The 18,006-nt window shown below is 34.7% G+C and overlaps 2 protein-coding genes across 15 annotated transcripts in view; one reads left to right on the plus strand and one right to left on the minus strand.

Annotated features, from left to right (window-relative positions):
- LOC113504335 (coiled-coil domain-containing protein AGAP005037) overlaps window positions 1–18,006 on the minus strand; it is a 269,885-nt gene that overhangs the window by 60,591 nt on the left and 191,288 nt on the right. The gene's annotated exons all lie outside the window — the stretch shown is intronic.
- Window positions 1–18,006, plus strand: part of LOC113504338 — a 43,190-nt gene that overhangs the window by 23,821 nt on the left and 1,363 nt on the right. Inside the window, exons 3-8 of the mRNA XM_026886607.1 lie at window positions 95–342; window positions 5,675–5,795; window positions 14,362–14,455; window positions 14,539–14,632; window positions 14,706–15,329; window positions 16,991–17,172. Of these exons, the coding sequence (XP_026742408.1) occupies window positions 95–342; window positions 5,675–5,795; window positions 14,362–14,455; window positions 14,539–14,632; window positions 14,706–15,329; window positions 16,991–17,172 (1,363 nt within the window). The remainder of the gene's footprint in view (window positions 1–94; window positions 343–5,674; window positions 5,796–14,361; window positions 14,456–14,538; window positions 14,633–14,705; window positions 15,330–16,990; window positions 17,173–18,006) is intronic.

Here is an 18,006-nt window from a genome sequence, read left to right on the forward strand (position 1 = left end):
CAAAAAATGTAGAACAAATATTTTTTATTTATAGCCATTTCTATTAGTCACAAAAACGGGAACATATAAAAAACATTTTGTATTTTATTTCCAGCCCGCGTCTAAAGATCGTGAACCGTAGGCCGATCTCATCTCAGTACAGTTCTGGCAACAAAGTGACATTGTTCAAGCCGAACGCCATGTCGGACTCGTGCAGCGTCTACAAAGTTTCCATGAACCAGGAACTGTTCTACCAGTACTTGGAGTACGATAAGGAGGTGCCGGATCTCAAGGAGTTCACTCTCTGCATGTGGACCAAGTTCCACAACCACTCCAGTGACCATCCTTTGTTCTCATACTCAGGTGAGTAGACATACACAATGAAACATCGTATTAAAATATAAAAACAATAGCAAACTTTAAAAACATCTGAATGGATTATTTTTGGTATATTTGGGTGATTTGTCAGTATTAGCGGTCTGAGAAATGTAACTTGTCTGTAGGCACTGCTATATTAGCGAGACATGGTCAGCTACATTAAACCCATCTGTACATATATTTGAAATAATGCGATACTGTTTATTGTATTGTACTTTAAAATAAAAAAAACAAAAATTCTAAAGTTATACCATCGGTTGTTATAATGGCGATTGCACCTCAGTGTCAAAAGTGTGCAACTAAACAATTTAGAATCACATTTGTTGGTTTTACGGTATGTAGGTAAATTGCTACCATTACGAACATTTATATAGAGCTACTTGTTGCTCAATTCATTTTGCAACGTGAAGACCGAGTTCACTTGTTCATGAACCTTAAATACGACCATTTATAGTACATATTTTGTCTTACTTTTAACGTACGAGTTACGTGCGTAAGGACGGAACCCTATTACTGAGCTTCCTAAGGTGTCTCATGAAATGTTTTAGCTTACAATTGACATTTTTCTTCTATGTATTTCGTTAGCCAAATGATAAACATCTGAATCGATGTTAAATAACGATAGAAACAGCCATTAATTTGATGGCTAGCCATGTTTTAGTCTACGTATTGCGAGTCCGACTCGAACTTTACCGGTTTTATTAAGATGGAAAATTCCACGTATTTCTTGAAGGAAGATCGGCGTTCCTTCGTAAATACCGTTTTATATTTTCATTATTAGAAAAATATCATAATCTTGTTACTCCGCAAGCCGTTTAGAGATTATAAAAGAATCTTCACAATGTAAAGGTTGAAGGTTTTTTAAATTATAAAGGATAGGTGGGATCTAAATACAAAAACAAAAATTGAAATCGCCGTTTTCCAGTCACTTTTAAAACGTTACAGTACTCTTAGTTACAGGACTCTAGGTGCACGGTTGCACGATCATTCCTATAGAGAAGAACCGTAAATAAACTCCATAAGTTACTCTTTTAAAAACAAAATTACTGCAGTACAATCATATAATCTTATTCATGTTTCAATCAAAAACAGTGTTAGCTAGCAAAATGAGTATCAAAAAGCGAAATAGTTTCAATGCGGGCTCAGTTTAACTCTACCTTTCCGTCCACAATATTCATGACTTCTCACAGGTCTCTAAGCTGAGGTATTAAACTTACCTTTTTAGTTCAATACCACCCAGTAGCCACAGAAGTTTGTTTAGGACACACTCTTTGGCGTTCACAAAGAATTCGAAAGCTCGTAATCACGAAGCGTGGTCATATGGAGCACTACATATTATGTTTCAACTGACTTTGATAAAATAAATCCTTATCACTGATACATACAAAAAGTAATTCCACGAAATAATGAGTAATAAAGGATTTAAGTAATATATAAAATATGAACTGTATTGAAGTATAAGCTACTTATACACCGTGATTTTTTAGTCGTCTTACAAAAGCAGCCTATTTCATGTATCCAATGACTAGAACACGTTCATGATAAAAAAATAGGTATTTATGAGATTTTAATAAATTTAAAATGCAATTTTTATTCAATATTATGATGCAATTCGTAGTTTTTTAGAAACACAGCTCTGTTGCAAGCGCGGTCCGAGCCTTGCAACAATGGTGAGGGGCGCGGGCGGCGGCAATTTTATCATTTTTAAGAGTATATTTCAGATTTCTCTTGTTTAAATTTCTTAGTACTTATTATCTTAGTTGATGATAAAAAAAAAAATCGCGCCTAGGGGTATTTTACGTCGGATACATGAACTGGGTTGCTTTTGTAAGACTAAAAATCACCGTGTATAAAAAAAAGAAAAAATATCTCCTCGTCGAAGTCTTGTTTTGAGATCAAACCCGCGACACGTATACGTGCTTTTTACAAAGTTTTGCATTACGAACGGTAACAACCTTTAAGATAATGTAACTTGTTTGATAATTACACGAGTAAATAAAAAGTTTAACCTACAGTTCAATTTAAAAACAAACTTTAAGTAATAGTGAACTTTCCAAAAGTATTCATATGAACAATAATTGCAATTATTGATAATATAAATTAAATATATTAATATTATTACGATGATAGATTGTGAGTGTGAAGATATCTTTCATGTTTAAAAAGCTAAACCCACGTCGAATTGATTTTTCAAGATTAGATTAGATTAGAATATTCTTTACTGTACACCATGGAATTACAGCAGTGATTCTTAATACATACAGTGTTAGGGTACAATGATACAAGATGTTTTGATTATTTTCCTTGGTCATCCTCGGTAAATGTTTTTTTTTTATTGTTTCGCCTAATTACGAGGACACTTTAAAGTCAATCTTTTGTTTCAAAAGCGCGAATTATTACAAAAACCAACTTTCATTATTCAAATCTAGGTACAGCAATATTAAACACATGTACATAATATAATATATGTAGATATAGCTTACATAAGCACTGTTATATTGGACTAACATAGTGAAACAGCCAACTAAACCATAGTTTCAACATTTTCCATTGATAGTCTTATATAACCAATGTTAGTCAACATAAGCAGGGTCGTTATAACTTGACTATTAATATCACAATAAAACCAGTTTTATGTGGAATAGAGAATACTTTTCGCCTATTAATAGAGCCTATGGAACGATCAAACTTGATTGCATGACATCACTTGAAGACGCTTGAAAAGATCTCACAAAATCATGCTAATTAAAAACGTACTGAATTGAAAACAAGCACCCATTTCTTAATTACAATTTCTTTCAAAACAACTCGGTAATGATATCCGCAAAACGTTCCAATTCAATAAGCTGTATAATTTAGTCTTTAATAAGAACACGAATGGTACAAGAAACATGATAATAAATTGCAACAAAATTTCATGTTAGTATGTGGCAAGGATCGCCATTTTCGTTTAGATTCTGTCACTTTAGTAACATATGTATCACACGTAAAATGTCGCAAGAAAACTGAATCAATTTATACGACACAGTTTTTTATGATTTATACATACGTACACATTTGTATTGAAGACAATTAACAAATTTAATATCGTAAAACATTATCTTCTGCTAATAAGATTGATAGTGTAACTAAACAGGCTATTAGCTTCGTAACACACGCTTGAAAAAATCTCAGATTGGAGAATTCTTCACGATTTTCCAAATCCAGTTTTAACAAATAAAAACTATTTAGTAAGTTGCACAACAATTCGACAATAGTGTCTATTGAGATGTGACCGATGGACTGTCTCATCGAGGTCGCTTAAATATATTAACAAATAATACACAATGTTATGTTTATATTTACCCTCGCTGATAGTTACAAAAATCAGATCAATTTGCGTTTTAATTCAACTTTCAGGACAGAAATTGAAACCCTCCGCAATAAATAAAAAAGATCTTGCGTTGAAAATCTTCCGATAAGCGAGGGTTACTGCAAACGACATATTAATTAAGCAACGATACACATCGTTTTATTTCAATTAACACGTCTGTCAGGGCGAAGTGAAAAATATGCTAGTTTACAGAAAAGTTGAAGTGTTGCAGCAAATGTTGCTTTTAAGCAATTATTCACAATTCAATTACAATTTTTATAATTAACTTGCATATATTTTTTTAAACTCCGTACCGTAACCTTTTTTAGTACCATATGTATATGTTATCCAAACTAATATTATAAATGCGAAAGTAACTCTGTCTGTCTGTCTGTCTGTCTTTCTGTCTGTCTGTCTGTCTTTTCTTCACGCCTAAACTACTGAACCGATTTGTGTGAAATTTGGTACAGACATAGTTTGAAACTTGAGAAAGGACATAGGATAGTTTTTATTACAAAAAATAAAAATAAAAAATAAAATTTATTACGGACATACTATATAATAGTGCCATCTATTGGTCAAATGTCGAGCTGTTCCTATGCTCCGTAGATAGATGGCGTTAATCGCGCAATGGTGTCATTACACGTGTTCGGTTCATGTTATTGTTTTAATTCATCGGAAAATCCATCAGAAAAATGTAAATAAACAGTAAAAAGGTGTAAAAAAATAATATTAATATAATAAAAGTTTTACTACAAAGAAAATGCTCTAACGGAGTATAGATAATTCTGGAGTATAGATAAATAATCCGAGTTGTCACTATGGTCGATAGATGGCGTTGGGATCGAAATAGATCGCGCTATGGTTTCGTTACACGCATTTGGTTGGACATAGGATAGTTTTTATCCCAAAAATCCTGCGGGAGCGGGAACTTCTCAAAAATCCCGCGAGATCGGGAACTATGTGAGTAAAACCAAAAATCTGCCGGAAGTCACTGTTCCACGCGAACGAAGTCGCGGGCAAAAGCTAGTACTTTATAAATGAATGCTGGCTCAAAGTATCAAAGAAAACAATTATGATAACTTTCTAATTGCCACATAAAAAAAATCACATATTCAAACAATCAATTAAAAATATGATTTAGTACTTTAAGTATACTGTATCTAAGACTGTTAGCAAGGAGATAAAGAGGCGCTAATAACATGTGTTTAGAGCCAAAATCACTGCCTAACAAGAGAAGAACAAACAAAGGGCCTTAAACTCACAGTAAGACAGTTGCATTTTGGAAGCAAAACGGCGCATTGGAAGGCGTAGAACAGCATCTCGCTCTAATAAATGCAAAACTATATTATACTGTACGCCGTGGTAGGTCCCCAGTACTGCTATGAAACTACCATAAGTTCGCATTTCCCCGCTTAACGTGAAGTCTACAACAATTTTATTCAAGTAGGTCGTGTTTCAAACTAACTAGATGAGATTAAATATCAACCTTCACAAGGAACCCGGCGTAAGAACGGAAAATAAGACAGAAACTGAGTTTCACTACCGTCTTATGCGTAAGGGGATCTCGCTTTGTAAGTTCTTAAAGATTGTCTATCACAACTTCAAGGAACTTTTGTCATAACTTTCAAGTATAAAATATTTGTTTAATATAGAATTTCATTATCTACATTATAAGTTTGAATCAATTGACAATATAACATACAGTGGAAACGATAACTAGTTTTAGAATCAACTTTTTAACATAATAATAAATGTTTGGAGTTTCATACATCTTTGATTTTCTTTATTGAGAAGTTGAAAAGTATATTTATCTATTGTTGATAAAACATAAATACCTTCTTCTTTAATATACTACTTATGGGTATTTATTTTGTTTACTCCTTTAAGTTTTGGTCTGTGTGATATTTTTTTCTGCATGAACGATTTAAAAGAATGTGAGTAAAACTGTTTTTTGTTTTTCAGTCGGTGAGAGCCCCAAGGAGATTTCCGCTTGGATATCAAACACAGACCAGGCGAGTTACTTCAGCATGGCTGTGCATGGACAGACCTTCTTCAGGCTAAACTACCCTTTGAAATTAAACACGTAAGTAACAAAACCGCTTGAATATTATTTAAGAGAAAATTAAATAAAATGGAAAGTTTTGAATTCGAGATGCGGACACTGTATCATGTATGGACATGTATAGAAAATTCCAGATCAGTTTTATATAGGAAAGTGTATCCTTTAGACGTGGAAATAACGAATTCAACTATCATTTCATTTACCATACTAGAACATAGACTCTTCAAGACTAGTTGGTGGTAATTTTGGCAGAATCGTCCTTCAGGCATCCTCATCATTAGTAGGCAGGTGTCAAAATAATATGCAATTTACGCGACCGAGACAATAGCGTAATTAGGGCTGCGTGATTTCTGTGCGTCGGTGTGTCGCCACCCTATTTAACGCACACTTCAAACGCTACGCTCTGATTGGCTGCAACACGCCAAGTTATTATGAACTCATATGCACTTGTACATTGACAGACCTGATTAACACACCGACACACCGAAATCGAGTGCGTGTTAAATGATATTATGAAATGTTGCTTGTCACTCACTGTAATATTACAATAGATGCCAGTTATAATTAAATTATTGGTGAAATAAATCTATTGTGCGTCAGCTTAAAAGCATTCATAAATTATTGGAAAAACATTCTGTGACGTCGTGATTAATTATTTCGTTCCTGCATCACTGGAATTTGGCTTTCATAAGGCCGTTTGCATGCTGTTCTTTTGAATCCAGAACAATATAGTACAATAAAAATATAAATGTTATATAAGAGCCAAGTTCCACATTATGATAGAAGCCTTGATTGTTGACTTCAACGATAAAAGAAATATGATCTAAATGTGAGAAAAGGTCAATGGTCAAACCTGAAATATACTTATGTTGAAATTATTCTATATTTCAACAAAATAACAAACCTCTATGAAATCCTCACAGACATATCTAAGTAGATAATTCTCATCAATTAAATGCTACAGTCATCTCACATTACTTATTGATACATGAGTAGTATTCTAAACATTCCACGAATCTCATTATGCATTAGGACAAAGGAATGGCCGGCCTAATTCAGCTCAAGTTCAAACCTATGTGTTTCCGAAGGGGTTGCAGTTATGACTATTAGCCAAGTTAAAATATTTGCCCAATCAGTGCGCGGATAATGATTGAATCGAATTTCTCTTTTATTTTAAAAATATTAAATGGCTGCGTACTTAATTATGGTTATGTTTATGTTAATTCTATAGAATAATACAAATATTAAATGCATTAAAGGCGATGGAAATTGCATATAAACTAGGTTTCATTATTTGTATTGTTTTGATATAGACTCACTTTCCGTATATTATACTTTTAACTTCATTACATTTTTAATTAACCAATACAAAGTCTCAAAGTATCATTATTCAAACGCCTGTATAGGTAGGACATTAGTACAGTACAACATCAGAGGAATCTGCCGTGTCCTTCTATTTTAGTTTGCTTCAACGTTCCTAAGCTAAATTAAATTATTTAGAAATAAAATAAGATAAAAATGTTATTTCCGCAATCCCACTCAAAGCCTCCGCGGCGCTGGCGGGGCAGATGCCAGAGTAAATCAGGCGCAAACATTAATGTTTATATTTAGACATAAACTCACTTATTTCTTATCAACATTGCCTATCTTTTTTATTACTAAACCAAAAAGACCCAAAATCATGTCAATAATAAGATGTTTGCACACTATAGATAAAAACAATTTTATTCGCTCTTAAACTTTTCAATATCACCGTTTTACAAAAAAACTTAAAAAAAAACGTTTACTTTTCTCAAAGAAAATATGAGATTTGTAGGTAAATAGTTTCAATAACCACAGTTAATTAAAGCTAGTGTAAATTGGAACGCCTCATCTTCATCTGTAATTGCACTTTCCTCGCGCTTTCGAGCGGCACATGCCGGCGAAACGTTACTAGCTGAGAGGTGATTCATTAAGCTCAGGCGCTCATCAAACATGAGTTAAATGCAGTCTATATCAACAGCCTAGTCTACCACGACTGCTTAAATATGATTGATGCAGCTGAGGAGAGAGACGGAGCTATACAGCGTCTAGTGGCATCTCTTTCTCTACTACAAGTGTCGCGCTTTTACCGGGGGCAGTTAGAACCCTGATCGATTTATAATGGACTTCCTATTATGCATTGGAAAGATGTCACGTAATTTGTTCTGTTTTCAAACGAACCTAAACGATCTTAGATACACTTTTACGTATTTAATATATATTAACATATATTATAAAAATAAAATTAAACACATTTTGAATTTGTTGGTGATTAACGATTATGTTTTTTATCAGAACACCCATAAGGTTCAATGTGCTTTATAATTCGTCGTGTATAAAGACACAAAGGCTGAATACACGTTTATAGTAAACAGTTAACAGTTTGCATCGCAGTCTCGTCTAATTACTTGTTGAGTTTGTTCTCTACCCGAGTTCTAAATTAGTGTACTAAATCCGTCTTCAATTTGTATTGTTAATTCAATATCGACATGTACTTGTGTTATTTGTAATTTACGGTATTCAGTGGTGTGGGCATGGAATTCCGACAATGCTAAGCCTATATAACCATAACAGTGTGTTCTGGGATTGTTATACAGTGAATTATAGCTTCTGAATATCATTATAGAAGTATATGAACATAAAGGTCGAACAGGTTTTTATTATACAAAACTTTTTGGAACAATAAAAGATTAAATGAAATTCCAAAATGAACTTTTTGACACTACTATTTCGGCTACTATACCATAGTGAATTTTTGGATTTTAATATCATCTGGCTTGGAATCGGAAGGTGGAGGACCGGGAGTTCTATGTCCGGCAGTGGCTGAATTGATCGATTGATTGAATGATTATAAAAAAAATCATTTGCTTCAATTGAAATAATGTGAACACGCATGATTACTCAGATGATGACGTTTGTGGACTGAAACCACACAGCGAGCTAATATTCGACGGATTATTGCAGAGTTGAGATGATGTCGTGGTCACTGTAAAGCGTAAAATTTTGCATTTGTTAGCTACTTACTAATGAGTATTGCATTAAGTAATATTGCCGGTGGTATGTGAACCACAACATAAATACCTACAGGTTGTTTCATGCTGTAGTGAAGTGTGTAATCTAAAGTGTGACTGTATAGATAGCCGAGGTTGACTTCATGACGGCAAACCTAATGAACGCGACTTGTTGTGGGTTCGATCTGAGCATTAGTGTCATCAACGATTGCAAGTCTTGAGTCTGGTTGTATTTGTGCATGTTGAATTGAATTGCTTGAATAATGCGGGCAGCGGGAGTCGTCGTCGTAGTCTTTTTTAAGATCAAATTCTCATCTCCACCCAATTAGTACTTTCGAGACTTCGTTCTACATTGTGCTACTAATATGACAAACAGATACACATCAGTAACATGCTTACCTAATTGTTTGTATTGCATGTTTGCAATAGCTTATAAAAACGTTACGGAAAATCCGGTATGGGTGTGTAAATAGTACAAAAAAACGAGTTCAAATCTGGGTCAGTTTTACTACACTCACGAGACAACACAACTTACGTAAGAGATCACAACTGACCAATAATGCAACGGCAAGGAGAGTTCGTACGGAGATTTTGATTGAACGATTTTATAAAAGACTAGCTGTACCCGCGGCTTTGTTCGCGTCGAATTTAACAAATGTTATTTGTACGCAGTGAAACCAGTTAATAACTTGTTTTGTTATCTTTAGGCAATATTATTTTTCTAAAATAAAATCATTTTTCCTGGTAAGGTACTTATTGTACCCTTAGTTACTTCTTATTACAGTCGATACCATTACACAATTGTGTCCAGCCATTTCAGAGGTTAGTCGGAACAAACATACAAAAGAATACCGTGTGTATCATATGCATAAAGCAAAAACGGTTATTTCATTATTACAAACTGACACTCAAATTAAATATAGATGTATATAAGTATAATAAATTAGATCAGAGTAACACAAAAGGTATTGTTTTTGTTCACTTATGGATTATGTCATGAAATATAATATACCGGCGAGTTTTTCTAAGCAAACGCCTACACCGGCCTAAGTAGGACGACGCGATTTTGAGGTTTCGAGCAACATATTAGGAATGATTGTTTTAATTGAGGCTGGATTTCGCTTCGAAAGAGGAAATATATAAAGCGTGGGCAAGTGATCCTTAATTTAGATATTATTTTCTTTGACGGGACTATTGTGGATAAACTATGACAATAAGTCATACAATTATCACCCTGAACGAGAGGAATGCTTTATTAGTATGGAAGCTGGGGAGTTTGTTGCGCCGTTTCTTCTCTCACAGCAAAAGCACTTAGCAGGTGGGCGATACTGGGTACTGTGTACTGTGACCTTCAAAAAGTGCCACTTAGTAGCCTAATTTTGTTTGATTTTGATTTTTGATTTTGGTACACAAATGCCTTCTTTAAGAAGAATAATTCGTTAGATAATTAGTCAACATCGAGGTGTTGGATACAAACAAACTCCATAATAGGAATATTGACTTTTGGATTTAGCAAGATTATATATGACAAAAACGAATATTATTGCTTCACGTAGTACAAAAATGGTGATGAGACTGACCGCAAACTTTACCACAGAAAAAGTTATACGTGTTCAGATTTCGTGAATGAACGCAAACGCAAAAAAAACGGCAAGAAAGTATAATTGCTTTATTAGGCGCAATTACTAAGTCTTGTAATGCAAATAATCTATAATTAAAATCATTGAATCTCTAAAATGTTTACGCGGGTTACGCAATCATCAACTATATTTTCGGTCTGATAACGATTTGGGTCGGCAAAACGGTAAACATTTTGAGCGTAATACTTCAATCTTCATATACTGCTAGAAATCGGAAAATTACCAAGATACTTACATTGTGACCTTACAAAAGAAGCGTGGGCATTGAAAAGAAGTAAGTAAAGTATCTGGTTACACCGCTAATGCAGTTGCATTAACAAAGAACTAGACTATAAGACTAGACTTGTTAAAGGTCACAGAGACAAAACAAGGCAGAAAGAATTACGACGCTATTATCTTATTGCTTACGAGCCCGTTCCTACACATCGAAAATCGTCTTTATCTAGGTTATAAACTCTCGTGTGCCAAGTTTCATCTAAATCCGTTTAGTAGTTTGTGTGAAACAGGAAAAAACATCCCTACATCCATACATAAAAAAAATCACGTTTATAATCAGTAGGAATCTGATATCAGCAAGAATTTAAAACGTGGAACAAATTACTGAATTGTTTTATATGTTAGACGGAGAATAAATAAAATATTCGAGGTATAATTAAATAACAATAATCGAACTCATATTATGTATTGGAAAAAGGTTTTATGGTTTTAAAAAATAATTTCCGTATCATGTCAGGAATAGTTTATTTGATATTCGCGCTATTGTGTTTACCAACAATTTGATCCGAATCTGATATTTAATATTTTATATGGAAATTCCATTATTTTATTAGTGTGCATACCAGAATTGTTTACCTACGAATCTTGGTTGTACGTAATAACGAGCTGCTCTATAAAATGTAATCATATCACTTTTTATGAACTGATCGTAGTCTAAGTATACGAGCATCTTTTCGTCAAACGTTTGCTCCTTCACGGATAACACGCTTTGAGGTTCAGTATTAAAAAAAACCTTTAGCACAATTTCTGATCTAGTGTTAAGGTTATTTCCTCGTCGTATCGGTCATTGTTACGAGAAAATACCAGAGGAAATATTTTATCGTATACTCAGCCTTAAACAAATAATTGACCTATTCGTGAATCCGAGCCTTACAAAACACACAACATTTAAAATAACAAACTTGTTTCGGGCTTAGGTTTATTGGAAAAACAATGTTATTGTTTTAGGATTGTTTGCTTAGATTTTAAGCGGAAGAGGAAACCTATTTGGAGTATTTTCGTTTACTCTCACTTTGTCATAATTTTAAAGACTGTCGTGCTTGACAAGTATTAATCATATTATTACTTGTAACAACTTATAGACAAAAGAATATCTCTATATCTATCAATGGATATGACACTATTAAATCGCTGTCTTTCTTTCTAATCGAAGCCATGCATGATTTTACTCCTTAGTTGCTGACGGGGCAATGATACAAGTTAATTATTTCTTTATAGTCCACTACCTTCTATAGTAATTATCTCTTGTACAGAATAACTAAATCGTAAATAAAGATTATTATTATCACTTTACATCAAAAGTGTTCTAATCAAGAATTAATTGAATAATAATTGAATGTAAGAATAAGTACATCTGGGTATTTTATTGTGGACGAAACTATTTCCCCAGGACTTCCACAACCTAACTCGATCTCAGCAAAAGTTAATTGTAAAGGCACTAGAATATTTTAAACGAAGTCAACGCGAGCAAGTCGCTGCCTCGAGAAATTGCTGTAAATAATGTTTCATTCCGAAGTGTCTCGTATTTATATTTTCTAGAAGAGCAACCAAATAAATAAGTACAACGTTACTTTATCCATTTGGTGTAGATTTTCTAATACCTACTCAGAAGTTCTGAAACTTTTCATATTAGTACTAACTATAAATCAAAAATCATATAACACAGCTTTTGAATTTGTATCAGGCTTAGGCCTCGTCATATCATCGAAAACAATTATCATGTGACGCAATATTATTCGAGTATACTCTTATATTCAGATACCCGAATCCGTTTTTAGGTAAAGGTCACCGTATGAAATAAAGGCAACAAGCAACATGTTGTGTTTGCATGAGCACGTGCCGCCTAACTAACTGTCGCCCTGGCGCGTGGGTCTATTGCGCCCTAAATAGGAATCCAAAACAGCCAGCTTCAAAGCAACAAAGCCGTAATTAAATGTTTGATTCACGCTTTCGCACTAAACCAAGAGGCTCGACAACAATGTACGTTAAAACCAGACAACAAGCTCTAACGTAATAGCCGAACCAAAATCCACAATCCCTTATAGAACAACGTAGGCCTTTATCGGTCGCTAGCACAAAACATTTTGGGATGGATTAGAAAAAAAAGACAATTAGGTAACTTATTCCAATATAATACATCCACATACGCAACGCTACAATTACAAACAAAAATGTGCTTTATAAAAAATTGCGGCACAAAAACACACACAAAATACATGATGGCGGCGCACGTAGCAATACGAAAATAATAATATTGAAAGCGTTTAATAAAACTGTCGGTGATAAAAGCATGTTTCCATTAATACACAAGTAAACAACACTGGTGCCGCGGCCGTGGTACCTGCGCTTTTTAATTGATTATATTTCGTTCAAGATCCCCTCATGTTTTCACTAACCGTGATTGTTTGCTCGAAGCACTTTCTTTGTGTATCACCGAAGCGCAAATAAATACTCTGAACGAGCTTCTGAATTAAATAGCCTGTCCGCGGTAGTATTTTTTCGTTAAAATGTTTACGGGGCCATTGCAATGAGGCTTATGAATGTTTCAATAGTTTTGAGTGATATTACTAATCTTATAGTCATTTGATATGAAGAATGATTGATTTTCCATAATTTGAAACACAAAACCGTCTCTATCCAAACTAGAGTCATTTACGAACGTATTATCATGACACTCAAACCTTTAGGACGTTTAAAACAGCGAGTGCTTCGCTGCGGTTTGCTCCGTCGATTGTCACCGCGCCGCGTGCGAAAATATAACCAACTATATATATGATATGCTTTTAATACTCATTCCATGAAGCGCGAATATTCACGGTCACACACTTTGAAATGCTTTCAGTGTATGTATGTGTGTAGTACCAACTGTTCTCATAAAACACTAAAATATTTACAAAAGAATTAATAATTAACTGTAAATAGAGGATTAATTATGTGTTTAAGTACTTAACGTGTATTAATTATGATCAACGTTATTAATCTAAGTAGGCAAATAGTATTATACGCATTACTAATTATTAATACCGACGACGATAAAACGTTATCAATCAGAACAATGAAAACCTGTTTTATGTGTGGGTTCCGCGTTACAGAATATGTCTGCGTATTGTATCCCGCCTTGCATAACTGTCCAGCATAATATGCATTTAAATAATTTCATTTCAACATCGGTTGCAAGCCACTGCTAATACACCCGGAAGGCACCAAGATCTTTTATGTATGAAACATGAATTGCTTGTTGTTTGTTTAGATAAAACTTGAGAAAGGCGTAACCGATTTGGGTAAAAATCTGTCTGATTTATAGCTGTAGTACGAGGATCTCACTGTTAAATCAATCTTTTAAGTTTACTCTAAAGCTATTCTTCTATAGTACCGAACAGAAGTCGACCTCACCCTAAAATATACCGTCCATCAGAAAGCCTAACTTTATGCATTTAATGTAGATAAGAATAACTATGAAGTTTAACCAAAATTACCATGAATTATGAGTTCGGTCATAAATCCATTAGGGTTGAACATGTGGTTGTTTGGACTACTTAAGTACGAAACACAACAATTTAATTTATCACTCGATTAAATGAGTGTCACGGACAGGGGTAACGTGGAGACATTTAATTAAAAACGTAATCAATTCCGCAGGTGGTATCATTCGTGCCAGTCGTGGAACGGGAAATCCGGCGAATGGCAAATATGGGTGAACGCTGAACGAGTCGGCAGGGGTTTCAACAACAGAGTAAGCAAAAACTTAATAATAATCAACGACTAAAGGACAATATCCGTTCTCAATTATTAACCGGCAACACCGTTACCTTGCAGCTTGTCGGCCACGTCATAAAGGGAGGCGGTTTAGCAATATCGGGTCAGGACCAGTCCCTTCTCTACAAGAAAGATAACATCGAACCAGTCGCAAGTAAGTATTTGAACGCAGGTCGTGTCGTTTCGCAAGGAGGTACGGACAATGTAATAACGTAACCGTCTTGCAGGGCAATCCGGTTTGCTGGGCGAGATCACGATGCTCCAATTGTACCACGTGGCCTTAACTGCGGGCAAAGCTCACAAGGACCACAAACATCACCACGTGCACCACTTCAGACACGACGGCACGCCGCTCGAAGCCTCGACTGAAGCCGTCACAGAACCTCCTCCGCCACAGGCGACTCCCCTGGGCAACGGAAACTTTTTGGTCGGTGGTCAGCTTCAGAGAGCCCCGTCTCTAAACTTAGCCGGTGCACAACAAATGGTCCCCGTTCAGTTACCAAACGGATTGCAACTGCAGCAAGAATATGTTAATGGACAACTCGCAAACAGGCTTGTGTCAGAACAACTTTTAAACAGCGCGCAGCCACTCCCTGATCACTTAGGAGGCGTTCAGGGACAACGGTTATCTTTGGTGCCTGTATCGTCGTCTCTCGGACAAGGTCAAGGGTACTCGAGATCACCAATCGGACCATCAAAGGGTACTACCGTCTTATTATCAGGGTCATTGTTGAATCCCGCCAACGTGAAATATATTGATGATTCAATAGCGCATAATTTATTCAAGAGGAACTCGAAACGGGACAAGAGAGACAACCCTGAAAAGGAATTGAAGGAAGAGCTTACTCCAGGTTAGTAAAACTTTAGATGATGGATGAATTGTTAACATTGGGAGTAAAAGTTTGAATCCACAATTATTAAAGTTCAATGAAACTTCGAATCGCAAATAGTTCTTAACTTAATAATTCGATTTCATAAAACAAGCTAAGATGATGCCTGAGCAAATTGTGGAGTAAGTTGATATTGAAGTATTATTCCGAAGCATTTGACTATCAACGGCATAACTTTACTGCGAGAGACTGCAAATTGGTGATCTAATATTGGTGTACTTAAGTTTAATTAACTTGCTCGCTATGAGGACCGAATGAGATCGGTAAATCAATAATGTCAGATAGTCTACTCGAGTAGGAAGAAGTCGGGAAACTTGGCGGTCATCTCTGTGGAGTTTGATGACTTGTACAGATAATTTGCAGACAAAGTACTATGCATAATATAACGACATTAAACACGCTGTTTAAATTGTAACTTATGACTTTTTAAATTACGCTTTTGAGCATAAATATGTATATTGGAATCGCAAAAAAGGAATAGTTATTACTATAATAAACACTTAAAACGCAAACGCGCTAATCGTTATATATATAGTTCTTCTGTGAGTGTGTATGTCACTGAACTTCTCTCAGGCGACTGGACCGATTTTGATGAATTTTTTTGTGTGTTTAATTATTTACATGTAGTTTTTTGTTCAATGTTAAATCGGATTTGAGTGAATTTAATCCATCTGAATATAGAACGTGGCTGAACGCAATATTTAATATCTATTCATATGAAATCAAATTCACATAAAAGTGCATCGAGGGAACCGTATTAAAATTATATTTTTTTCTAAACTTCCCGTAACTTTATAGAGGTTGGTTATTCACAACATTCACTCACCAGATGCTTCTAAATTAAATATGAATATAAAATAGAAGTTCTTGAACGGAAAAGTAATAAATGTAGTGTATAATAATATAGAAAGAGCTCGTGTGGAATGGTTGGAGATTAAATATGACCAACTAATAAGTCCGGGTATAATTAGGAAACGTTTAATTGGTACTTATATTTTAAATTTATTTTGTAAAATTCTATTAAAAGCAACCGCTTGTTTTCCAGTTTCTGAATTGTCAATTTAGTAGTTGAAACTTGAAGAAATGGCAAACATCGAATTAATATACAAATTAGTATAAAACTGATTATCTATCTATATTGTTTTATAATTTGTCCCAAACAGGCGTATTTTTTAAGAAAAAAACACCAGTCGCAGAAAGCAAGATATTTTTTTCACTATTATTAGTTTTATTGATTCTTCGATGTTTTATCAAGTTTCGTAAACAAAGTAAGCATGTTAATACAGTATATCGTTGACATGGCACTGGAATATAATGGGCATCGCGTTACAACAACACCCACCCACTGAATAGGGGACAGAACTGTTTATTTATGTCCAGCTTGATATATCAACGTCTGGACGGCCAATTTGTAATATTTATATATAGAAGCAAAGTTCTAGGTCAAATATGGGGATATAATAATGTTCAACTGGATTGAAAGTGATCAATAAGTTATTTTATAACCAACATAACATATGTCAGATTAAAACCTTTTAACGGAATTTTACAATTGACATTTTAAACTGATTTTATTTTTATCATTATGGAAACGATTTATACATTAAACTTTTATATTTCAGGTAAAAAGGACAAACGCGGTTTGGTGGCGTTGTCTGACGGTTCAATTGTCGACGAGGCTCTACTAAGCCCAGACTTGATGCTTGACAACAAAGAGGATGAGATCCTGTTCCAGCAATCATTACTGAACGGACTCGCCGGCTTCGTTGGCAACCTGCCCGTACAGAACCAGCAGAAGGAAACTGTTAGTATACCCATAACTTTTCAATTTATTATGCATTCTATAACGTTTGGAGTAAAGTACAAAATGCAGTGGTGGTATTTTTGAAAACACGTGTTTTAAGCGAGAGGGCTTTGTTGTAATCGGAGGATTGTGTATAATTGAGGATCGATCGTTCTCTGTACCACAGTCTACGAGACAGGCTTGTCTTTTGCAGGGTGGTAAAAATCAAATTTTAAAAACATACCTTTCGAAATATTTGTTCTAAAAATTGTCAGGTCGAAATGAAAATTTGATAGAATTACGGATTCTAACGAAGCCGGAAAGGATTTTCGGGCAAAAATAACAGATAGTTTTTTACACACTGTTTCAACGCGTGATGGCGCAGCTAAAGCAAAATGAATTTTGAGAACAGACTCGGCACTACGTCCCTAATCCTGATTCAGATTTTCATTAGTAGCTGTCATACGAAATACTGAAACAACGAGTCTATGTAGTGCTTGAAAATACACGGGCTATATCCAATTATCATGATAAAGGACTTTTCTAATTACGTGACGGGGCGTCCATGCGCTCCTCGAAGTATACAATATCTTTGAGATATTGTGTGTCCATCCATATGCAACAGTCGCGCCGGCTTTAATAAAACTTCCTCTAAAAACAATGGCGTCTGTGAGGTGAAAGACCTTCCACCTTGTTTGCAACGGTTTAATGACGATTAGTTCTCTTTTAAATTTTGTTTTACAGATTATTTGATCTTATAAAACTAAAACTTTTATCGAAATTAAACTTCAGTAATACATTTCGATGGCTATGTAAACTCTGAAAATTTCCATCTTTCGGATAAAATACGAAGTC

Source organism: Trichoplusia ni, chromosome 21, assembly GCF_003590095.1.
Source record: "Trichoplusia ni isolate ovarian cell line Hi5 chromosome 21, tn1, whole genome shotgun sequence".
NCBI classification, from domain to species: Eukaryota; Metazoa; Arthropoda; class Insecta; order Lepidoptera; family Noctuidae; genus Trichoplusia; species Trichoplusia ni.